Source organism: Vigna unguiculata, chromosome 1, assembly GCF_004118075.2.
Source record: "Vigna unguiculata cultivar IT97K-499-35 chromosome 1, ASM411807v1, whole genome shotgun sequence".
In the NCBI taxonomy this organism is placed as follows: Eukaryota; Viridiplantae; Streptophyta; class Magnoliopsida; order Fabales; family Fabaceae; genus Vigna; species Vigna unguiculata.
Window position 1 is genome coordinate 31,953,601 of NC_040279.1, and position 22,170 is coordinate 31,975,770.

Here is a 22,170-nt window from a genome sequence, read left to right on the forward strand (position 1 = left end):
TGTGCATAAGAAGAAATCAATAACTTGGGAAGATTGAAGATGGATACACAAATAGATTTTTAATATTACAGAGGAAGAGATGAGTGTTTGGAATTTATACGATGCATCATAATGAGTTGGTGTTTAGAGGGACATTCCAGACTCTTCATCCTCTTCAAGAGTGGAAGTGTAGACAAAGAAGAGAGCCCATATAAGAGCAAAGACACCCAACAGGATCCAACCAAGAAGGTTGTTGCTGAGCCCAAAGGGAAGTCCAGTCCCTTCGGTGCTCAGTCTCTCATCCACCAAAGCCATGGCTGGGCTTGACATGGTTGCGGCGAATGCAGCCGCCGCTAGCATGGATGCTCCCATTCCCACCTTTGAACTGCTTTCCTGCACGGAAGGTTTTTCCTCCATCGAGCACCTCACTTTCCCTGCCCTACTCATTGCTGGCAATCCTATACAGTTATGTTTGCCATATATCAATGATGTTATGTTAGTTATTGTAAGGGAAAAATGTTGTTGGTTCTTTCATAAGCATAGCATAATCTAAAACCTAATTATCAGTCTAAACGTATAATATGAGCACTCTGAAATTGCTACTTCCTGTGTTTCACAACGTTGAGTACAATGAAATGAGAAATAGAAACAGATCAATTGATTGCAGGTTTATTCTGAGAGAAATCAAATATATTATCATCTTCCTTGAGGGAAAAACTCACCAAGAACGGTGGAGGATGAGACCCCAAGAGGTCGCTTGAGTAGAAGACCTGCGCGAGAGATCGATGTTGTAGGGGTGCCGGCGATGATGGATGCCATTTTTCTTCAGTGATGAATCACAGTACGTCTACGCTTCTGTAACGGTTGCAGTTTATTTCATACACAATAGAAAATATTTCAAAATTGTCAATATTATTATTGGAAGTGCTGTATCGGCCCGCCCATACACCACACACCGTGGATAGGTTGAAAACCCGTCGTTTGATATCCATATCTGCAAAAACCCAATAATTTTTCTCCACGCGTCACATAATCTCTTCAGGGTCCCATATTTTTTACACCCGATTGAAGCTTCTTTGGATGCTTTATAACCGTAATAAACAAAGACGTACTAATCAGAAGATATTTGAATTTATCTTATGACAATTAAAAAAACTCCGAAAATATTTATAACCTATTTTCAGCTTATTTTTTAAAAATATCTAAGACAACTGGTGAAAACAACTTCAAATGACGCAAAAACATTTTACATATATTTTATTTAAATTCTAAAAGCAGCTTACACATAAATACTTAGTTAATAAATCTGTAATAAAACGTATTTGTCCAAAGAATCACGACCAGATAATACTCCCTTTCTTTCTGACAATTAAAAGAAGAAGCGGAGAAGCAGAATATAATTTGGACCCCACACATCACATCCTTCACGGATAATAAAGACATTACTTTCGTGGCACAGTCAGAAGAAGCAAATTACACGCATAATACTTGAATTCCGTTGCTTCATGTAACATAAATAATGAGATATACTAACACTTTACAACTCAAATGGCAGCCACAATTGTGTATAAATTAGTTCCTGAAAGAAAAACTTAACTCCGCGCGTAATTGGATTAAAATGGTGGTAAACACTGGTAGCACGAGAACGAATTATTATGTACACAACCAGCAACAGGACCTCCAAGCAGCTAAAATGCCTACGTGAATCTTATTTCATCTCAATGTCCCTACAAATTAGCTAAGCTTCTAAAAAATATATATGACGTAAATTTTATGCATCTATTAAAGGCTTTACAAGAAGAATCGCCAAGAACAATAAAGAATCGATAGAAGCAGGCAATTAATATGCCAGGAAATTACTCAAATAAAACCTGCCATGTACGAAAGGTGATATTTAAATTTTGGGCTACGCCTGGAGATTGCAACGTTGCAAGATAGGGTGGCCAAACTCCACAAATTTGGTCCAGTAACTTTTATATCTTCCCACTGCAATGTCTAACCACGGTTTCCTAATTCCATCGAAATGTATAACCGCAGCCCGCTCAATCTGGTTTTTATCAACATCTGAGTCATAACCAAGGCCAAGAACCTGCCACCGTCTATCCAAAATCATTGTCTTGTTATAGAAGGTTAGCCACCCTAAAGGCAGACTTCCAGTTTTCAACAATGGCCTCTTGAAACCCTGAAATAACAGCATAGAGAAACACATCAAATTCTCGTTGCATCAGACTTTAATAGAAAGAAACTGTCTTCCATATAACTGCAAAATAAACAAGACATTCGACGCATATCCTCATTAGATTCAACAACTGAAATTAGAAAAGGTAAAATGTTTCTTTGAATAACATCTGGATTCCACGATTAACGCAAATACAATTTCAAGGGTCGTTTGTGTTATCAACGCTAGAAGCCAAGCTCAAGATTTGAAGAAATTTAAATGTAGGAAAATTTTCTGTGTGAGAGGAAAACAACATGCAGTCTCTCTGAACAGAGAAAAAAATAGGTGTACACAAAAAATAACATTTCTTAAATCATACCATTTGCAAATAACTGTGATAGAGAGCAGTTAAATTTTGTCTTCTCCACTGTTGTAAATCAAACAAGTTCATCCCAAATGCCCACGTGCAAGCATTGACATCAAACCTATTTGCAATGAATGGATCTGAGAAGTTTATGAACATGTCCATCCTATGAAATGAAGTTTCCCCTTCCTGACAAGTGCCGACTGCTGCATTTACTTTCCCTTTCGTAATAACATTCCATAGCCTACTGAGATCTTGTTGCACAACCACATCATGATCAAAAAGTACAACCTTATTTAAAGTAGGGAAGATATCTGGAAGGTAGAAACGCAGGTAGTTCAACTCAGAAGTAAATCTTGGATCACTGGAACTTTGTTCTTTCAATGCATTGTACTTGAGCAACCATTCAAAATTCTCTATGCTTTGTATGTGGACTGTGGCTTTGCCAGGAGGGTTTAATAAAAACCACATCCAGATTGCAGGAAAGTTTAGTGAATTGGTCACTACGTGGAAAACAAGTTTCCCCTGTTTCTGCAATTTAAAAGTCATTGTCACACTTTCTTGTTGTCACTACATGCACAGACTTAAGACAGGCAGCATATTCAATAATAAGAATTTTTGCACAAACTCAATAAACCAATATAACATTACAATCAAGGGTTGCCTCATTACGTGAAATCTACTACATGGGTCAATTTATGTCCTTTTCATAGTGTTGTAAATAAATAGAGATGAATACTAACAACACACTAAAATACACTTGTTTTAACACTTTCTACTGTTGACTAAAATTTATTGGAAACTACAAAATCAACAGTGAGGTTCCCTAAATAATGTTAGGACCCACTATTTTTTATTTATTTTATTTCAAATAAAATTCAATCAATAATAAAGTATGTTTAAAAATAGTATACTGTCAGTACTTCTCACAAATATATATATATATATATATATATATATATATATATATAAAACAGCCTTCAACAACTCAACATTAAGTGATAGGGTTTGATGTGGGTACACAAGACTGCATTCTCATGGGAATGAGTTACTTCCTAAGAGATCTCATAATGTCATTCTTCTTACTGCATCTCTCGTATTAGCTACAAGTTAGACACTTCTATAAAGTGCTGAGAAACTAATAAAGTAGAAATAACTCCTGCAAACTAGAAAATCAAAGTTTATTCATTAGTTAATGATGTAGAGGCAAGTATTTTATAGGATGATTGACTTATTAGTGTTATTCTATAATGAAAAATCACAAGTCCTCTTGAGTCTTTTGTTTTTATTTTACTGCTTTGACTTCTTAATTCTTCAGCATGTTCTGCAACGCCTTAAGCAGCAGTGCAACTAAGATAACTCTTTCAGTGTAGTCAGAAATATTTCAAAAATCTTATGCCAATTATAAGTGGGGTGGGTTCAAGGAAAGATAGGAATGAGATCAAATTGGTGCCAGAATCATGCATTCCATACTGCCTATCATATGGCCACCCACCCCAATGGTTTTTACTACATATTAGTTGAAGAAAAATCTTGAGTATAAACAATTATCGTATACTGAATATGTGCTGCAATTGGCTGATAAGGGGGAGAGACAAGGGGTATCAACTATTGAAAAAGTATCCACCAAGGGACTACTAACTTGAAAGTAAATTATAGCCAATCTTGTTAATATTGAATTTGCTAGTATCAGTGTTTTTTCTCAGCATTGCATTGGGGTTGAACATTATCCAAAAGCAAAAGAAAAAAAAAAGCTAACAACCCCCCAGAATAAAAGGCAAAAAATAAAAGCTAATCTATTTATGAAATGCATTTACCTTGGCATTAGAGATAGTAGAGTTAACAACAACTGCACACGCCAGAACATTGTCAGAGAAGACAACATAATGATGAAGTTTTGGATCATTAATCTTATTTTCATTTGGAAGCTTCCGGTCCTCAGGTCTCAAGGCAAAGTAATCAGCAGTTAGCTGCATAGAAAGACAGTGAAGACCTCTCGGGGTAGTCCTCGCAGCAAGATGAACAAGATATGTTGTTTCACGTTTCTGATGACGAATTTCCCCTTCAGCATTGAGATTCATTGCACGGAGCTTAGTTGCCATAGCAGCGCAGTCTGGGAAAGCACGGTCTGCTTTAGACAGTGAAGCCTCCATGTGTCTCATTTTCTGCAAAGCACTGTGAACTTCACTTGTTTTCAGATTAAAAAACATCTCATTTTCTTTAAACAGTTCATATCACATAAAAATGATAAGCGTGAATGTTCTCCGTCACTACTTTTATATTGGTAAACAAGCAGTTGCCAGATTTTCAAAGATTTAGTTTGGTCTTGGTACAAAAAAATATTATGTTTTTGGTCTCTGAAAACACGTTTCTTAATGTAATCCATCCACTTCTAATTTTCTCTGCTAAAACCTCGTATATTTGATCTGCTTCAATCAAACCAGACTGAAAGGACCAAAAGCAAGCAAATTGAAACATACAAGGAATCAATTGATAAAACTAGTTGTGCGAAGTAATAGAAAATAATGTATTTTCAAGGACCAAAGCATTAGTTTTCTCTTGAAACTTGTACATTTTAGCAAGTACAGGAAATAAATAACTGTCAAACTAAATTCAAGTTGTAGGGTCACAAGAAAATTTTACCTCCTTGACAGATCTGAATCCTTAGTAGCCGTTCCAAGTGCACGCTCCATCTCTTTAATTCTCAGCTTCAACTCCTTCATCAAGCGTGAGGTGCTGCCTGGTGAAGCAAAACCCAAGTATGCTCTGGCTCTAATAATTTGATCCTTAATTTCTAAAACCTTATGATTTAACACTCTCCGAGGCTGAGGACGTGAACTCTGATGATTATGATTTTGGGTTGCTCTAGGCATAGATTTCTTATCTGTCACTTCAACATTATCATCTGTCGTTTTTTGAGAATGAGCGTGCATGCTCTGATTATGTGTGACTGTTGTATTAAGTATGTTCTGCAAATAAAGCCAAATTCAAATCCTCATTTAGAATAGTGAAAGAAAATGCGTAATAAGTGCACTATGGGCAAGAAAAAATCCAATTTCTTATCATGAACATCATTTACATTAGGGTCAAAGAAGTTGCAACCTGAAAATAAAACCTCAACCACACAAGTGATATATCAGATAATTTCTTTTTATTTTACATCAATTCGGTTCACTTAACTGTCATGCGCATGCATTTACAGCTATTTTTAAAACAAAAATCAAATCATGCATTCATCCCAAATTTGCGGCTGTGTACATAACATGGGAAGATGACCCTTAAAAAATGAAGATCTTAACAGAAATGTAGATTATGAAAAGAATTTTTGTATCTTCTGAAATTTGAGAGAACTGCAACTTCTCTCAGGAAGACAACGGAAGAATCTTTAAATAACTTTTTTTGGATAAGAAAAACCCAATAATTTAAAAGCAGCAGTCTCGCCGCCTTCAAATTGAAATGTCAGTAATTCAAAAGATTAGCACAAACCTCATCCCCAATGATGGAGAATAATTCTTTCTGCTGAGCTTTCTGGTCTTGCCTTGTGTCCTGGTTAAATTCTGAAACTTGAAAAAGGCAAAATTTTCAGATTGGAGGGCCATTATGCAAACCACAAATTTTCAAAAGTGCACCATCAAACACCAACCATTTCTTTCCAAAATGCTATTTCTACACCCATGGATTTTAGATTTCTCACAATCATTAATCTTTTGTTGAATGGAACTATTTCTTGAACCAAAATCTTTTTCTTTATAAACAACTTCTTTTGGCTCTTCCAATTCTTCAGCGCCTTCCTGCATTGCACAAAAAAGGGCCAAAAATAACAAACGAAAAAACAATTCTCAAATTCATGGGGAAAACCAGAAGAAAGTTAAACTTAAATACGATGGCAAAATTTCTGATAAAATTTTCCACTACCTGTTCAATAGCATTTAGCGGTAAAGGATCTGTCCTAAATGTCTGCAAGAAACAAAAAATAATAATCAATCCCCATTCCACAGTAGAGCATCGGAAGCTGTAGAATTTCAATTGGAGCTGATGACGCATTAAAAAAGTAAAACACTTCCGGTTATAATAATTAACTATTAAGATTCGGTTTAACTATAAGTAATATTACTGAAAACCAAGAAGTTCCAGTTAGCTATCGGCCGGCAAACTTTTCAACTCACCGATAAATAAAAATTCACTGTGAACAAAAACAGAAAGAAAGAAGTATTTCAAAACATTCCATCTAGGAGGTATTCTCTTCGACCAACACACAGTTTACGCTATCGAAGCAATTCAAATTCAAATAAATTAACAAAATAAAGTGACCAAGCTTGAGAAGCAATATGCTTACAACACTGGATATATCTTCTTGAAACTCTCGTCGTGCTGCAACGGAATTCAACAGGAACGAAAAAAAGGTCAACTGAAACGGAAAGAGAGCACGCGGAACGTAGAAATCCAATGAGAGGGGATTAAGGTTTTTTTTTCTTATTTTACCGTAGGGAGTGAGATTGAGACGGTGATAGACCAAGAAGACCGGAGCAACAACGGAGACAGAGAGAAGAGCGAGGATCAGAGTCCTCTGCCACCAACGCGATGACTTCATCGATGATAGCGGTTACCGGTAAACGCCGACGGAACCGTTACTCGCTCTGTGATTCCGATAGAGGCACATTGATTTCACAGATTCATATCTCAAAGAATTGAATTCGATGCGTGAAATAGAAGTAATAACACAAAAACAGAGGCTAGGGTTTCAGTTATTCGCTTTTGCGTTTTCTAGAGAGAGAATAACAGGAAGCAGCTCCATGATCCATGTTCGCCCCTTCCGTCGTGAGTTGCCTCGTTTAATTTCTCTCTTTTTCTTTTAAATATTTCTTATTAATTATTATTATTATTATTATTATTATTATTTTACCTCTTGTACTTAGGGTCGCCTCGGGAATTGTGCCGCCAGATTGAATAATGAGAATAATGAAAGGAGCACTTGAAAATTGAACATGCATAATGCATAGATGGTAATCAAGTAGCAGATGATGATGCGGATGACAGATATGCGATGATGTGATGGCCCGTGTGAGACATAAATTCACATAATTCATATTCATACTCTCGTTCTCATACCATACCTACCATTCATGAAAACGAATTATGCTCTTTAAAATAAAAATACGTGTAAAGTGAGAGTTATTTGTTGCTAATTCAAGGCGTATTACCTTTACCAAATACATTATTAAGTTAAGGTGTATCACCTTTATCAAATATAATACTACTATTTTTGTTTGATTGAATGATAAATGAGTTGTTTTCACATCTATCTTATTCTAATGTTCAATTTGTAAGGTTGTAAAATAGATAGGAATAAGAGGGATGAAACCAAGAAAAATACTGGATAAAAGAATGGAGAAATGAAAAATTGGAAATTTTTATACTATTGGTTTAAATGATTGCTTTCCAAACATATGAATTATATTATTTTTAAAACATGTAATAAATAAATAAATATGTTTTTAGCATATGAATTATAACAAATATTCTATATTGTGATATATTATTGTTTTTAAATATTATTACTTTTAAAATATGAAACATTGAATTCAATACGAAATTAAAGATTATGAAAATATGAATTAGAAAGATAAAAAGAAGAATATTTGATTCAATACGTATGATATTATACTATATATGAAGATAGTAATATATTTGTGTGTATGGAGAATTTTAAAAGAAATAAAAATTCATAAATTTCATCAGTTTAATTTAATTTCTTAACAATTTTAAATTTCATCTAAAAATAGGATTTCAATTTTTATATTAATTTTTTTTCATATTCTTAGTTTAATCCTAGACCGAGAATTATATAAATTTGTATATTTTTTTCACAATTATTTTTTATTTTACTCTTTAAATAAATATTATTTTAATTTAAAATAATTATTTTTTTTTACTTTTTAAATAATTACTTTTTAAAATTTGACTTTTTTATTTGATTGCTTTTTTAAACTTAACATTTTTTAATTATAGAATAAAAAATAAAAAATAACTAAATTTATTTACAATAAAATTATAAATAATAAATAATATTTTTTTATCATATATAAAAATGTGAAGAGCGCCTTGCGCATGTATTGTTGGCACTTTTTTTACAAATTAAGGAAATCGGTCCTCTCTAATTGTTTTAAAATATTTTTTCTGCGTATATTAATTAAATTAAGAGTATAAAAAATCATGCTATCTAACTAAACATATTTAAAAAAAAACTTTTTTTCGTTCTATAATAATTATTGATTAAAAAAATTATTTTAATAGACGATTTTAAAAAATTCTAGATAACATAATATTTTTGTAATTATATGCTATTTTTATTTTCATTATATATTACAATTTGGTTGAAGAGAAAAACTGACAAAAAATAAACAGATAACTTATTTAAAATTATATTACAAAATATTTACTATTTTTTTAAAACTGGTTGGAAAAACTTTTATTATAGGGATTAATAGTTGTGTTTAGGTTAAAATTAATCAAATTTATTGTGTGGCGCTTTAAGTCCATTTGGTACCCGTGATGCACCAATGAAGGCAAAATGTGACTTCCTTACCTACCATGAAAAAGCAAGAATACCACGCTAAAGTGAAACCTTTGTCATGCTGGTTTCAGTTAAGAAATAAAAACAAACCTCACTTCGAATTTGTGGTTTTTCTTAGTAAATATTGGAATTCCAAACATGGTAGTAAATGAATGTTACTTCCTTCCTTGATCTACCTAATAATTTCATAACTTGGCGTCAAATTTAAATTAATTTTAAATTAATTTTGCCACTTGATTTACATTAAATTCTACTAAAAAAATGATAACTTATTTATTACAAATATATATATATATATATATATATATATATATATATTAGAGTTGTCAAAATTTATTGAAATTCGCGAGTCAACCCGGTCCACCACAAGTCTGGCCGGGTTGCGTTGAAAATTTTTTATGAATTTCAATACAAGTTGATTTTTAACTCGGTTCACATAGAACTTGGCTCACCCGGATTGAATCCGTGATGAGTCTGGTTGACTTACCAACCCGCAAATAGAGGGTTACACAAATATTTATTGTTAAGTTGAGTTTTGCATTTGGGTCTGGATAGGTTTGTTTTAGCCAACATATAGATAATTTATATTTTTTGTGATTTTGGTTTGTATTTGAATTGTATTGAAATTTATTTAGATTTTAATTAAAATTATAATTTATTTTTGACTTAAAAAATATATATTTTTGTTTAATTAAGTCAAATTAGGTTGGATTATCGATTTTGACAGCTCTAATATATTGTTAGGTTTATACATAGGAGGTTTCACAGGGAGAACAAATAACAATGAGACCTGAGCCCAACCACATAAGACATTGACATCACTCTCAACAAAAACCTTAAGACAATGGGTTGATGGGTCTTTATTATTATATAGTACTCTATTTTCTCAATTCTGGTCATTGTGGGACTTAGACTCACACTTGGGTTCCTAACACACACACATATATATATATATATATATATATATATATATATATATATATAATCATAATCCTTTTATTTGAACTTGAAATGCTATTTAAAATATTTGAATTTAACATTAAAAAGTAAATAAAGTTATGACTAAGAAATAAAAACGGAGAAGCAGTGATAAAAAACGAATGAAAGTTGAAAAATTAATGAAAATTGACTCTAATTTAAAAGGATACAAAGAAAAAACAAATGATTTTACATAAACTAAAATAATTTAAAACTGAAATATATGATCATAAAAATTGTTTAAATATATTTCAAACAAAAATCAAATAAAAACTAATTTTAGATATCAAAATAATTAATCACTGTATTTACTAAATTAGACATCACTTCATAAATTAAGTTATTGATATCTTAAATAGTATTTATTATGAATTAAAAGTTAGGATTCATTTTGATTTAAACTCGAATACAACATTAACTACGATATTTTAGTAACTTATTATTATTAATTTTAAATTAGTCTTTAATTTTAAATATCTCCACATCTTTTCTTGAAGATAACTATATTCTCAACACACGATATATGTTATATAAAAATCATAATATTACACACCTACACATTATATTCATCGCTTATCTCGTTTAAGAACATTCACATTTAAATTATTTAAAATAAAATAATCAAATAAAATACATAAAACAAGAAGATTTTTTTAATTATTTTAGTTTGAGGGAAAATTATCTCGATTAAACAAGAAAAACCATTAATTTAAGCTGAAATTTGGTAAAGACAAGACTCGATTGCAATATTATTTTTTCTTGAATAAGAATTTAATTGTTTGAGCAAAGCAAGACATAAAAAGGTTTGAATTCTTTATATATTAATAAATTTCCACGAGAAACCCAAAATAACTTTCAAAATATTTATTTTATATCAATGTAAACTCGTAAATTAATATATATAATTTTAAAGATGTTTCATCGATTAATAATATTTTTGCATGAAATATATACTATTATTAACTAGTTACGTCCAAATATTGGTAGATATTCAATAAATCTTTTAGGAGAGTTAAAACCTTTGTATAGATATAAAAGTTTTTGGAGATACAACAGACATAAAACTTTTATATATATGAAGCCCCTCATCCTATACTAATGAAGTTGCTTAAAGCGATAATATTTTGAATTTTGAAGTTGGTTAGACTAATAATATTTCTAATTTTTTCCCATATAAGATCACTTTTTGCTTTTATTTCCTCAGTGGACTCTCTCAAAGTTTACTTATCCAACTACACTTAAATATTGTTACTCAAAGAAATTGGTTCTCCCGCAATCGAATTTGTACTATGATTGTGTGTTGTGATTAAACTTTTCCTACCAAAATTCGGTAATCTGAAAACCGAATTCTAGCAGGTTTTCATGATTTTTTTTATTTTTTTTATAAAGATGATGGATGAGCTGGTTTTATAGATTTTGTTTGATATTTTATATACCTTTTAAAAAACTGTGGTGGGAGAAGTTCAAGAAAAAAAAAAGTATAAAATAGTGTCAGGTTTTACAGAGGGGGTTTCACCGGGGAGAACAACACCAATGAGACCTGAGCCCAATCACATAAGACATTGACACCACTCTCAACCCAAAACCTTAAGGCAATAGGTTTATGGGTCCTAATTCTTATATAGTGCTCTACTTTCTCATTTCTGGTCAATGTGGAACTTAGACTCACACTTGGGTTCCTAACAATCTCCCCCTCAAGGGTGAGTCCCTTCAACCACATTGGTACACTCTCCCTCTCGCGAAAGCATTCCCAACCACGAGTACTCCTTTTCTACCCTTTTCTGTACCGCCGTTATTCTTAACGGGACATGCTTTACCTGGAACCCTTACCTGGGACCTTTGCCAGGAAGACTTTCGATACAAGGACCATACTGCACTCGTCTGAGTCGATATTAACCATCGGCTCTGATACCACTTTGTCAGGTTTTACAGAGGGGGTTTCACCGGGGAGAACAACACCAATGAGACCTGAGCCCAATCACATAAGACATTGACACCACTCTCAACCCAAAACCTTAAGGCAATAGGTTTATGGGTCCTAATTCTTATATAGTGCTCTACTTTCTCATTTCTGGTCAATGTGGAACTTAGACTCACACTTGGGTTCCTAACAAATAGATAGATGTAAGAGAAATTGTGGTTAGGATATTAAAAATTTTATGTTATTTCTTTTTGGAATTAAATTTTTTAAATTTATATTGGTTTATTGAAAATGATTTATTATAAGTTTGAAATTTGTATTGTGTGATGTAAATTTAAAATTGACAAATACATTTAATGTAGTATTTAAAATCAATTAGGAGTGTAAATAATGTACATAGTATGCTATCTGTAGAAACAATATGCAGAGGTTTAAGAAAAGTTAGAATAGTTGAAATTTGATTGCAATGAAGTTGGTGGAGGTGAGAATGTGGTGTTGTTAGATTTGGCATTAATTAAAATTGCAAGAATAGAGGCGCGTTCGGCTGCATCCTACTGCCACATCGAAGAGGGAACTTAACAATCAAAATTTACTGCTCCCACTCATTATTGCTCAATCAATGCCCTTATCACTTCCCAACCTCCCAATAACTTTTTTTTTTCTCCCAACACATTAGTTAATCTCCTATTAATGACAATGTCTTTCTGTTTTTTTAAATTACACGCAGAAGTCAGATAGATAAAGAACAAGAACATCGAGGAAGAGTTCAAAAAATTATGGTAAATCACACCTAAAAGATTTTTTCCCCTGAAACGAGAGAGCATGAAAAGGTCTATGGTCCTCATTGAGTTAATTTTAGAGTATTTATTATTCAGAAGAGCGAGAGAGAAATAATTTAAAGGTGATCCAGGTGTTAATTTGTTAAGATCTGAGAGAGGAAAAAAAATTGAGGGATTCAATTATTCTCGTAAGGATTTGTATGAAATAATCGTAATGTCATCTATTGTTTTTTTTTAATTCAAGTTTATTCGTGTTAATATTTTCTTTATTTATGTAATTTAATGTCACAAATCATCACTAAAATATTGCACAATTATGACAATAACATAAAGATATTTTTTTAAAAGTATGCTTATAATAATAATTTATATAAAAAATTTCTAAATTGTTTACCAACAAAAGTTTCAATATGTAAATATATTTTATTTTATTAAAATATTTTTTTTTCTAATTTAGTCATTAAATATTGTTTATAAAATAAATTTAACTTCTCTAAATATAATTTTAGATTATTTTGGACAATTTGATAATTTTATTTTTAATTAAATTTAATTTTTAATCTATTATTAATCAAATCATTAAGAAACTTTACTTCTAACATAAATTTTACCATCTAATCCATTTGAATTTATCATTTTTCTCTTCCAAATCAATTTTCACAAGTGAACACGTTAAAATGATTTTAAGTGTAACAATTTAATTCTTTATAATTTTAAATTATTGTTTCATTATAGGAATTTTTATTAAATATTAAAATTTGATTTAATTATTTTTTAATATAAAAAAATTATCTTTTTTCAATATTGTTGGAAATTCTTACAATTTAGTTTTTATCCTTAAACGGAATTAAACTCACCTTCAATAACCGACTAAACTTGTAGGAGGTCATCCAAATTTACAGTAATAAATTATGTTACAAATAAACGAACTGATAACAAATAATAAAATGATAGTAATTAATTTATACTAACTTGGGTACGTAACGAGTTATAAAAACCACGCTAAGTAATTTTTAAATATCAAAGAAATTCAAACTAGCCGTCAATATTTATTAAAATATACTTACTCCAAACTTAAATATAAAAAAAGTCAATGCAGGGTAAACCTGATATATAACTAAATCCTTATTCAATAATTAATTTGCAAAATACATCTTTTTATATATATATATATATATATATATATATATATTTATTTATTTATTTGTAATTACTTTTGAACATCTTGTTATTTAAATATTAAATTTCAATATACTTTAGAAAAATTTGTAACTACCCTTTTAGTCCAACATAATCATAGGTAATAAAATGCTACGTAATTACCAATTTATTCATATTATGAACGGATCTAGAATGCATAGGCATGGGTTCTGACTCCTCTCTTTAAAAAACAATATAAATATATGTATTTATATATTTTTATATTATATTTTAAAACAAAATATATGTATTTATATATTTTTATATTATATTTTAAAACAAAGTTAATTGTGAATTGATAATAAAAATCCAAATCAAACAAATATGTTAAAGTTAAAATTCTCATAAAATAAATTATTGTTTAAGGTAAAAAAATTATAATAATTAATCAATTCTAAATGTTGACAAAACAAATAACTAAAGAAATCAAGCATAGAGTAAAATAATAATAAAATAAAATAAAAGAATTTTTGCTTGACTTAAAAATTAATGTATGATAAATGTTATTTTGTGGGTTAGGTTGCTCCATTGCGTCATTGACTTGTGGACCAACAAATTAAATACTCATTCTATTTCGCATTTTATTTGTGAGCTAGTAACACATAAATTCCTCTTGTATTACCATTCCTAGGTGAACCCATTAATAAAAGAAAATATATTAGTTTTTGTTGATTATCTAAATAAAATAGATTAAAATATCATGAGAAATTAAAATATCAAAGTGATAATAAATTTTGATATAGATTGGACGACAATAATTTTTTGTGAAAGTATGTATTTTGTTGATAAATTACACTCCCTTAATTATTACATTGGAGAACGTGACATCCCATTTTTAATAGATTAATCTACCAAATAAAACATCACAAAATTTTGATAACGAGAACCAATCAAATAAACATGAAACGTACGAAAGGTAACTATTACAGTCATCCCAAAAGTACTTCAAAAGGAAAAAAAAAAACTATGCATGCAACCATGCCACAACCAAAGGGAAAACTAACAAAATTCAACCGTTTAAGTTTAGCAAAAGGAGTTGCCACCGGACAACCATTACAAAAGGCCCAATGGCCATGAAACTGCCCCTAAGGTCATCAAGACAAGAAAACTAGGCTGCACCGCTACGTCCCCCGGATCCATCTCGAACATCCCTCTCATCTGCTCCCACCAGAAGGTGATCATCACAAAAGAGAAAACATAACAGAAAGAAACACAAAATGCAAGGGTAAGCTAGTGCAATTTGGAACTTATCATGATATAGAAGAACAAGTACATAAGCATTCCCAGGCATACAACACAGAGACACAAAGTCATGTTATGGCAAACAAGCGAGACACTATGACTCAATTATCCGGATACATATACTAAGATCGGATTCACTAGACGCTTGCACTTGTGGTGGCCTCTACTGCTCTGCAGAGCCATTGCCAATGGGTTTCACCCTACCACGCACAAGGTTAGCCTTTAAGCGTCTAAGGCCATTATCCTGCCAGAGACTAGGGCCTCCCGCTACTCTCACCACTTGGGTCAGTTTGCTCTACTTGAGACTCACTGACCCTTTAGAGCTTCAGGATGCAATCCTTACTTGAATCCATATGTTAATATATACACTACACACCACCATGAGATCTCCCCACGAGACTCATGGAATTACGTCTATCACATACAAATTTCATGTTTATCATACCCCAACCACCACTTCCATCTTATACATTAAATTCTCATTTCACCCAACCATAACATAAGAATTCCATGTCATTACTCATACCAAACATACCAATCCCAGTGCATGTCACTCATATAGTTACACCATAATCATACATGTTCGAGGTAAATAGCCACACACAACGTAAATGGAGATGTAACACATAATCTGCACGATTCTCGCCCAGGCTAGAAGTCCTCGCCTAAGCCGCAACAACTATCTCGCTTAGGCTAGGCCTTCTCGCCTAGGCGAGGCCTGGAACAGTGGCACTCTGCGAGCATCTCGCTTGGGTGAGACCAGCTCGCCTGGGCGAGACCGTCCTTCGCCCAAAAATAAAACACCTCGCCTGGACGAGGCTGCGAACAGAGCACACCAACTTCTCCTTCGAGAACTTGCTTGAGCGAGGTACTCTCGCCTGAGCGAGACAACGCATCGCTCAAAGACAAGGGCCTTTCGCCTGGGCGAGTTGCTCAAGTAGAACCTGGGTGAGTCTTAGGCGCTCTCGCCTAAGCGAGACGAGCTCGCCTGGGCGAGATTGACAGTTCTCGCCACTGTCCCCACACATGCAGTAGAATAACAGTTCAATCCAACACCCAAAAACACATGCACCCAGTTTCAATCGATTACACATACTTCTCAAGCTTATAAACATGCAACAAACCAAAAAGACACCCAAAAACAGCTTTGAACGGTTAAATCTAGCTTCCCTTACCTTTTTAGACACTAGCACAAGGAATGGTAATCCACTAAGACAATAGGGCACTGGAGCAAGCTACGGAGCTAAAAACCAAGATATACAGAGTTGAGAAAAAGGGAATCAGAGGAACCCAAAACAGAACTATAACTCTTATACTGGAAAAAGGGGAAACGAAGTTGAGGTTCAACTTACCCGAGAGTACGAAGCAGATTGGAGTTAGCTGGTAAGGAGGGGGACTTATGCCCTAACAGAGCCCTTTTTGCTTTCGTAGAGAGAGAGATGAGAGCAAACTGTTTTTCTGAAACAGAGGTAAGTGAGAATGTGAGGGGTTGATAGGGTATTGGGGTCCTTCAGAAGGGCTGGTCCTGGACCTACGAAGAGGCCAGGCCCAAACACACATAAGACTGAAAAATGGAGCTTACAGAGAAAAAAAATGAATGTATGAATGTCTTTTTTTTTTTCAGGGTATTAAGAAGGTAAAAAACGTGTTTATAAATAAATGTTTTAGAAAATTTAGAAGAATTTTATTATATTTGGACTATTTTTGTTGTTTCCAAATAATTTAAAAAAGAAAAATAAATTCTTTAACACCATTTAACAATTTTTAAAAAATAAAATAATTTTAACAAAAATTAACTTTTATATTAAAAAATGAATAATAATAAAAAATAATATCAAATGATAATAAAAAGACTGTAGTGTTAAAATATCAATGCCGTGACAACTTTTGTTATTTTAAAATATTTCTTTTTTATGGGAAATAACAACATTAGTCATATTAATGGTATCAAACCCAATTTATTGAATAACCTAAACAAGTTCTTAAATGACCTATACAAATGTTTTGTGGGACCAAAAACTCTTATAAATGGGAGACTCTCCAATTGTGTTGTGGTACGTTATAATTTGCAGTAATTAATGGTTAAAGAGTAATATTCCAATGGAGTTGTCCTTATTCTTATTCTCTCAAAAGCCAATGGGAGCATGAAACGTGGCTTCCAAGGACAACCCTTTAAACAAAATGCATTTAGTTTCCCATGTGATGCGATGTGATTATTATCACTCTCATGTCATGTCATGTCATGTGCAGGGTATCATCTATCACATGACAACTTAACCTAACGATAACAATGTTTTAAAGGAAGTCATTCAGAATATAATTTTTTAATCAGATGTTATGTTATGCTATCATGTAAGTGCATAAAAAAATATGAAAAGTCTATTATTAATATTCTACTGTAAATATTTATTCATAGAAATCAAATCAACAATTTAAAAGCAATTTTACGAATTTAACACTTTAATGAAATACCATTATAGTTGTTAAAAAAAATTCAAATTATTTAGCAACTTAACAAAAATAATGTAACCAACCTTAAAACAAATATTAGTGGTTGACATCATCTGTAGCTTTATGCGCAATGAGGAAACACATAACTTATTTTCAACAATTAATTGTGAAAAGTTGACAAAAAAACAAAGTTGTTCAGAAGCATGCTTTTATTTATGATTTTTCCTTTAATTCGTACTAGCGTAATCAGTGGTGAAAAATTACACCGGAATTGTGTGAATATAGACACATATAGTGTAATGGCATTAATATTTTTTATTCTTTATCACATATAACAATTTTACACGTCTTAGCCTTGATAATGAAGACGATGTGATCTTGCATCAACATCCTTATCATCTCACTAAAAGGGTAAGTTAAAATTGTTTAATTTATAATTTGTATTATTTTTGAAATACAGTTCATTGACATTTCATATCAAAAATTAAGAACATTAAAAGTATTAGTACTTGGTTAAAACATTGAAAAAGAACAAAACAAATTTGATTGGATAAAATTGTTTTTGGTTATGCTTGTGAAAACCAATTTAGTCGACACCAAATTAAATGCAATCCTACACTAGCACATGACCATGTTATAGATTTATTCAAGGTAGAGGTTGGACAAACTTGACTCTGATATTCAATTCACAAACCATTTTTAATCTGCCAAACATGAAAATCCCACATTATTTAAATATAAAATTAAATTATAATATAGTAATATATATATAAGCGAAAATAAGGTGTTAAAAATAATATATGAGCGAAGCGTTAAAAGTTAACATATGAAGGTTAAATATATTTGTGGTCATTAAATATTGAAATTAGTCTATATTTGAAGCTTTTAACCAATTAGTCGCTCAACTTTTAAAGTGAGTGAATTTAGTCTTTTTAATAAAATTTTGTTAAGTTTATTTCACATTTCAAGTATGTTTCATGATAACATTTGACTTGTTTATACGATTTGACATATTTATACTTCAAATAAGTTTAATAAAATTTAGTTAAAAAGATTAAATTTAGACATTTATAAAATTAAAGAACTAGACGAGACTACAATTTCAAATATTGATTTTTACTTAAAAAAAATTGTTAACACACTTATACCATGACTTTTAACATCCTGAACTTGTTACCAATATTCCAATTCCAAGAACATGTGCTTACTAGTTGTTTAATTTATTTTTAAGTTATTTTAAGTAATCCATTTTGCTAAAACTTTCTTAAATGGTACTTTAAGTTTTTTTTTTTTTAGTTATTGTTTAGAAAATATATAAAGTTCACAAGTTTAAATTAAAGAACATGAAATTGTAAGTTGTTAGGAACTATTTAAGGTTTATTCCATTAAAATAAAATAAAATACAAATTACTTAATAACAATATTCAGAGACTATAAATACTATTTTGTATATGAAATAATTCTATGTGATTTTCTTCTATCAATAATATCCCAAAAGTATTGATCAACAAATCCTTTTCAACCAATAAAATGGATACATTGTTAAGTAGTTTGGCGTGTGCTTTCACTTTAACATAAGCTATAAAAATATATAAAGGTTAATTATATGAGACAGTATAATAAATACGTAAGTTTATATTTAATCCAATAATAATAGAAACATTAAACTATAATTATATATATTGAAAATTTATAAAAAACTATTTTTATGTTCCAAGAAAATCTATAAATTATTAAATCGATAAATTAGTAAAAAAACTACTTCTGTTGTTAATTCCGGCTAAAGTTTGATGTCGAAATTTGTACCGAGTCTCATTAATTTGTGGGCAATTTCATTCTGCACATCTTTCTACACCCTCATAAAATCTAGGAAAATATCATAAGCCTCGACTTGTAATTATGCTATGGTGCAATTTCTACACATTCAATTTTACATTTTGTACGGACTCAATTATATCATACGAAATGTAAAAGTAATAGAAGTTACATAAACCAAGATGAAGGGTTATTTCTTAGTTTGAGTTGTAGTTCAGTGTTCAGAAGTCGTGAAATTTTGGAAACGAAAAAATTGTGGCAACAGAGTTAAATAAATATACAATCGAATGAATGTTTCAGAAGAATATAAAAAGATATTTGGAGCTATATGAGAGGTCCTTTTCCACCATGAATCTCAGCACAGACACGATTGACACGTATTGTTAATATCAATTTCACGTGTTTGCGCTTTTAATATTTCTGGTTGTCAAAATTTCGTATATTTTCAAATTTGTTTAGACAGAAGAAATCACCTAAATTTTACAATCTATCTCCATGCTTTTTAATCATCTAAACTTCATCTTTTCTTTTTCTTCTCAAATATATTTTATAAATGAAAATACTACTTCTATAAATTAGATAAATATTCTCGGACACCTTTTTACCCCACCAATAATTGGACAATAATTGGAGCACCTCTAGTCACTCATGTAAGAGATTCTTATGATTGTTTTAGCAGTAAAATTATTATTTGTTTTATAATGTTATATTATTGTTTTCTGATCATAAATATTAAACTAATAAAATTTTTTATTCTTGAATTTTAATTTTTTATGTCTAACATTATTTTTTATTATTATTATTATTATTATTATTATTATTATAGAGTTGACGATAAGTGTTAAGTCAAGAAGGAACTTAATCTATAATAATATATAAAAGAGATTTTTATTTTTGTGTATACATTTCAAAATATCAAATTTACCCTTTAAATATAATAATTTATTAAATTTTTAAAAATTGATCATTATTTTTACAAATTTTTTATAAAATCGGTTATCTCTGTTTATTCTCTTATTCTTTATTTATTAATGGTTATTCTTTCATCTATTGTAATATATTTCAATTTATTTTCAATAAACATAATTTTAATTTATATATTAACTTAATAACATTACAATATTATCACCTACTAATATAATATCATGCATATTTAAAAAAATCTATACACACAGGCGCGATAGCGCCTGTGTTTACGCTAGTATTATGTTAGAGGGGATATTAACAATTTGGCCGACCACATTGATGAATTTAATGTTTTATTTGTATTGGAAGTTATAGAAGTGTGAGGTTATATACTAGGTAGTCACTTATAATACTTATAATACTGCATGTAATTACGCGTTTGATATGTGAATATATTTATTTTAAAAATAATAAAATATGATACGTGATAAATATGAGTTGAAAGTATATAAATAATTTTTAAAATATAATAAAATATTATTATTATTGTATGAATCCAAATTAAATCCAAATTACATCATTGGTCCAACTTTCGTAAATTTTGTTCACTTTAGACCTCATTTTTTTGAAATATTAAAAATGGTTCTCATTTTTGTAAATTGGGGTCAATTTGGTCCTTTTTACAGACACGATTTAGATTGTTAATGAAGGATAATAGTAACTACAACGTGTCACTTTGTGATTTTTTTTATTTTTTAAAATATTTTATTTTTTTAATTTAAAATGAATTGTCCACGTGTTAAGTCAGAATTGTGACATGTGGCAGTGTCAGTGCCACATGTCACTACCACGTGTCAAGTTAGTATTATTGTCATGTGTCAGTGTCTCGTGACTTATATTCAATTATGTTATAATTTTTGTTAATTTTGTTCAATTTAGTTATAATTTTGATTACTTTTGTTCAATTCAGTCCCAATTTTGTCCCTCTCCAAATTGACAAAATTTAATATCCATATAAATGTTATACTTAATTTTTTATTTTTTATTAAAATTTAAATTTACACTAAATATGTCTTTCATTATTTTTAAACCAACCGTAATTATATTATTGAAAAGTAAATTATTAGATTTATGTTTGATGTTTGCTACATGTAAAAAATAGGTTTAGAGTCGGTCTTAAAATAATGAAGAATTTTTCTACTAATTTTAAAAACAATAAAGAACTTTCCTTCTAATTCTAAAAATAATGAAGAAATTTACTTCTAATTTTAAAAACAATTAAGAATTTTGCTTATCATTTACAAAACAATGAAAAAATTTCCTTCTAATTTTAAAAATAATAAAGAACTTTCCTTCTAATTTTATAACTAATTAATAATTTTCCTTCTAATAATAATGAATAATTTTTCTTCTAATTTTAAACTAATTTTAACCATATTTTTTACATGTAGGAAAAATCAAACAAAAATCTAATAATTTCCTTTCAAAAGTATAATTAGGTTTAGTATACAAATAATAGAAGAAATATTTAAAATAAAAATGAATTTCAATAAAAATAAAAATTTTAGTATAACATTTATATAAAAATTAAATTTGGTTAATTTGGAGAGAGACAAAATTAGGACTTAACTGAATAAAAATAACAAAAAATGGGATTAAATTGAATAAAATTAACGAAAATTAGACTGAATCTAATATAAGTTACAAGACACCGACACACACAATGACATTAACTTGACACATGGCAGTGACACTGGCTTGACACGTGACATTGTCACATGTCATAATACTTAACACGTGGAT

General features: G+C 30.2%; 2 protein-coding genes and 1 long non-coding RNA gene across 4 annotated transcripts; all 3 read right to left on the reverse strand.

Moving 5' to 3' along the window:
• LOC114178306 (photosystem II reaction center W protein, chloroplastic-like) lies at positions 1-950 on the reverse strand. The gene is made up of 2 exons (XM_028064139.1): positions 702-950; positions 1-437 (listed from the first exon to the last, which is right to left on the reverse strand). Exons 1-2 carry the CDS (start codon positions 796-798, stop codon positions 124-126), a joined length of 411 nt encoding a protein of 136 aa, XP_027919940.1. The 5' UTR covers positions 799-950; the 3' UTR covers positions 1-123.
• A 522-nt stretch (positions 951-1,472) lies between these two features.
• LOC114178293 (probable galacturonosyltransferase 6) lies at positions 1,473-7,339 on the reverse strand. Of its 2 annotated transcripts, none has more exons than XM_028064127.1 (9): positions 6,984-7,339; positions 6,838-6,872; positions 6,417-6,458; positions 6,145-6,292; positions 5,988-6,058; positions 5,145-5,470; positions 4,319-4,676; positions 2,517-3,032; positions 1,473-2,161 (listed from the first exon to the last, which is right to left on the reverse strand). In XM_028064127.1, the coding sequence occupies exons 1-9, from the start codon at positions 7,090-7,092 to the stop codon at positions 1,886-1,888; spliced, it is 1,881 nt and encodes a 626-aa protein (XP_027919928.1). In that variant the 5' UTR covers positions 7,093-7,339; the 3' UTR covers positions 1,473-1,885. The 2 variants fall into 2 exon arrangements, with proteins under 2 accessions (XP_027919928.1, XP_027919919.1); XM_028064118.1 differs by having other exon boundaries at positions 5,988-6,064.
• Positions 7,340-14,837: 7,498 nt separating this feature from the next.
• LOC114192418 lies at positions 14,838-16,662 on the reverse strand. The gene is made up of 3 exons (XR_003606107.1): positions 16,548-16,662; positions 16,371-16,438; positions 14,838-15,111 (listed from the first exon to the last, which is right to left on the reverse strand). It is a non-coding gene; the product is annotated as an uncharacterized LOC114192418 (long non-coding RNA).
• Positions 16,663-22,170: the final 5,508 nt, after the last annotated feature.